This window comes from Plasmodium fragile (genome assembly GCF_000956335.1).
Source record: "Plasmodium fragile strain nilgiri unplaced genomic scaffold supercont1.176, whole genome shotgun sequence".
NCBI classification, from domain to species: Eukaryota; Apicomplexa; class Aconoidasida; order Haemosporida; family Plasmodiidae; genus Plasmodium; species Plasmodium fragile.
In genome coordinates, this window is record NW_012192756.1 from 1 (window position 1) to 4,136 (window position 4,136).

At 48.0% G+C, this 4,136-nt stretch overlaps 1 protein-coding gene across 1 annotated transcript; it reads left to right on the forward strand.

The window, feature by feature from the left end:
- Nucleotides 1–1,731: 1,731 nt before the first annotated feature.
- Nucleotides 1,732–3,883, forward strand: AK88_05605 (uncharacterized protein; the record flags this gene model as incomplete). The annotated part of the gene is made up of 2 exons (XM_012483207.1): nucleotides 1,732–2,871; nucleotides 3,050–3,883. The coding sequence occupies 2 exons, from the start codon at nucleotides 1,732–1,734 to the stop codon at nucleotides 3,881–3,883; spliced, it is 1,974 nt and encodes a 657-aa protein (XP_012338630.1).
- Between the last annotated feature and the right edge of the window lie 253 nt (nucleotides 3,884–4,136).

Sequence of the window (4,136 nt, forward strand, 5' to 3'; positions counted from 1 at the left end):
TCCCAAATAGAAACATTACATCCACCAGGGAAAATCTGCTCCAGAGTTAGCAGTTCATATACGACAAGGTCCTACGGTGGCCTCCCTACCTAGAAAGAACGTACACCAATTTCCTAACTTAATATTTCTGTCGAACACGGAGAAAAAGGAAGAAGGAAAATAAGGAAGAAAGAAAAGATAGAAAAGACAAAGCTAAGGAAAAAATAGAAAAAAAGTTACACTACACTACCTTACACACGCAACACCGTCATGAATACCACCCGCCGCCCCCCTGTGTACACCGGTCTCCACTAAACGCCTGTCACACACACGGTGTCGTGCTGTGCGCGTACACCTAAAACGAACGATAACATAAATTTCTGTCGTCTTTGCCGCCTTCCTTCCCTCGTTCTTGCTCCCGCACATAATATGTGTGTCCCTTCCTCCCCGTCCCCCGCTCCCTGCTCGCGCACGCGAATTCGTCCCGCGAAAGCCTTACTCGAATGCGTCCCTCGAACTCCCTTCACTCGAACCGCTTCACTCGGAGACAATGATTCCCTTTTTACACGCGGCTACTTCGTCGAATCGGTCTTAGCCTCGGCACAATGCTTACTCGGCTACTTCGTCGAAGCGTTGGTACTGCGGTAGTTACGCGGCCGCGTTGGTCGACGCGTTTGCTCGGAGAGACAATCTCTCCCTCCTTTCTTACACGCGGCTACTTCCTCGAACCCCTTCACTCGAACCGCTTTAGTCGGAGAAAATCCTCCTCCTTCTTACACGCGGACACTTCGTCGAACCCCTTCACTCGAACCGCTTTAGTCGGAGACAATCCTCCTCCGTTCTTACACTCGGGCAAGCATTCGTCGAATCCGTGCTACACTCGGCCGCGTGTGCGCGGAGAGACAATCGCTCCTGCGTTCTTACACGCGGCTACTTCGTCGAATCCGTCTTGCACTCGGACCGATGCGTTGCTCGGAGAGACAATCGTCTCCTCCTTTCTTACACTCGGCTACTGCGCAGAACCCCTTCTTACACTCGGCTACTGCGCAGAACCCCTTCTTACACTCGACGACAAGCGCTTGTACGAGGTTGCGGCAACGACGGAAGAAAACTTGATGTTGTTGTTATACTGCGGTTTTAGTGTAGAAGAAGGGGGTATTTGTTGTTAACGGCGGTATTTGTGGTTAAACTGGTATTTGTTGTTACGGGGGGCACTTGTTTTGCAAGTGGTGTTTGTTGTTAAGGACAGTATTGTGGTTACGGAGTTGTATTAGGAGTACTGTTATTTCGGGATACAGTACAGAAGGCATATTATAGGTATGCAGGAAATGAGGTACCCAAGGTGGGATGCATAGTCCTGATGGGTAACGTTCAGTTCATGTAGAGTTTGAGTGGGACCCGGCGGGAGTCATATATTATATGCTGAACACAGAGAGCTCATGGCGGCGTATTTGGACATATTGTGGAATGATTATATTAAGCCCGGGGATATTGGGGTAAAGGGTTGTGACAAGTCATGTAGGGTAAGTTCATGTGTATCACCGAATAAAAGGAAATTGGACAGTATTATACAACTATTATAGACTACATTTGAGGATTGTGCGCAGGGCTAATGTGTATGTGCATTATCGGCTGCTATAATATTATCAGAAGAGTAAATATATATATAAATGGGAAGTGCAATAGTATAGATAATTATATACAGAGCATAAGTAGCAGCAGGAGTATAGTTCATACATGTGCATGCAATTAATGCTGTATTTACAGGAAAACTTCTGGCAAAATGTGCAGGAAGTATGGAAGAAATTTAGGGGGCATATGGAAAATGACGAAGATGATATTATCATAGCGACATTGTGTGGGGGGGACGACGATGAAGACGGAGAAGCCGGGAAACTGGATGCGAAGACTAAAGCTGCATGCGAGTTAACACTTAAAGCATTATCTTTTAAGCATAAAATTCCATTCAGTATGACCACTAAGACCTCGTGGGCCAGGGACAATAGTGAAGACAGCGCGGTACTTTATATGAGATGTATTCTAGTAAATATCTTTATGAAACGAATAATAGGCAAGAATTGTCTAGAGAAAGGTGGCGGGCAACTGGCATTTACGGCTGCGCAGGCTTTCGTGCGTCAGCACGGCGCAGCGGAGTATAATTTTACATGTGAACAGGAGGATGCCGCACAAGGGGGTGACAGACGGCAGCAACCGGGAGAAAGGGATTTATGGGATATAATGGATAGATGGTTCACCAGGAACACATTAGTGTTAAGGGATGGGGAGCAGGGGGTGTTAGGGCAGGATTGTAATGTGAGAAAAACACGAAAAGGACAGGTATATGGAGAGCACACAGTCACCGAGTTAAAGAACACGGTAAAGGAAGAAATAAGGGAGATGGAGCAGGAGTTGGAAGAGGCGGTGCAGAACATATTGACCAAAGTAAAAGAAGCTGGTGGAGAGGATAAAAGTATGGACGATATATTGAAAGAGGTCAAGAGCGGGGACTCGTCTTCGACAAGTTCACCACGTGACGTGCCGGATGCACGGCCACCACCTCCCCATCCACCACGGAGACCATCCACACCAAGACAAAGTCCAGGGCGCACAGCATCACCGTACCCAGGAAAAGTAGGTTCCGGAACAGGACCAGAAACAACACCAAGACCACGGCCAAGACCAAAGCCGACGAACTCAGCACCATCATCACCGTCACCGACACCGACACCTGGCAACGCAGCCGGCCACGACGGACAGGCTGCCAAACCAGTAGCCGCCAAACCAGTAGCGCCGAAACCGGTGGCGAAGAAGCCGCGCGAGCTACAGGACTGTCAGGGAGACAAATTATTGGAGTGGAGGCAAAAGGAAATATACGTGGCGCAACAATATAGTGTAAGTTAGCGTAAACGGTGCGAACAAGAGGATGGAGCAACAAGGGAAACAGGTGCAGGAGGAATTTATACATACGGCACATACGTATATGCAGGTGCAGGTGCAGGTGCATTAGAGAGGACGAGTGCGACTGAAGTACTAACACGCATATTTCTTTATGTTTATATGAAAAATATAGGAAGAACAATGGAAAAAGGTGAAGAAGGTGTTGGATGAGTTTAAGAACTATATGCAGCAAGGACAACAGCATATGGATGCATACGGTGCCAACTGTTATAATGTAGGATGGGATGATTTAAAGGAAGATGGGAATTATTTCATCGATCAACAAGTAGCAGACGTAGTACGGTGCAGACTTATGAGTGTTGCTCTATGGTTTGCAAACCAGAACGGCATAGATGGGAACGAGGATACAGAGGTCGAAAAACTAAGGTGTGAAGTAGCCAATACATTTGGGCATATGCTCAAAAAAATGTACTGCCCGCAGCAGGGAACCTGGGACAGAGGTATAGAGTATGCCGGAATAACATTTAAGCGGATGCAGAGCCCAGGAAAAGATGGACAAGGAGCACTGCAGGGCCCTGTAATGGACGGCAAGTGCAACATGTGTGGGTATGTAGGTCATAAGCAGAATGTCGAAGCCGTAAATTTGGACATAGCTCACTGGTTACGGGGGGAGGGGAAAATGCTGGATGGAATACAGCACATAGATGGGTCTGTGCCGTGTACTACGAAGTGGGCGGAGTATACAAAAGACAAGGCGAAGAAGCATAAGGTGAAACGGGTGGACGACACGAAAATTCCTAAAATAAAGCAAGACGTGGAGAAAATAAGGACAGAGGCCGTGAAAACTATTGAAAAGGTTATAAAAGTAGTACAAGAGAAAATTAAAGCAGTGGACGGTAAGGCAACGAATAGTACGATGCGAATACGGCCTGGTCCGACCGCACACGAATATGCATGCGCCCACCACAACAACACGCACACGCGGGGGAACAGCACCCCCACGTGAAGCTGACGTGTGTGCGGCGGCCACGAGGGCAGCTATAGCGATAACGGTAGCGTAACGTGGATTAGCGGCGAGCGCACCGTACAGCGGAGCGGTAGTGTAGATGAGGTCTGTGTGTGCGGCGACGGATGCAGCGCTAGCGGCAGCGGCGACAACCATGAGTGGACAGTGCACTGTACGAAGTTATGGAATACATAGAACGTGGATTTATGCATATGAGACACACGACAGCGTAATTTAGGAGACAGTGTAAGTT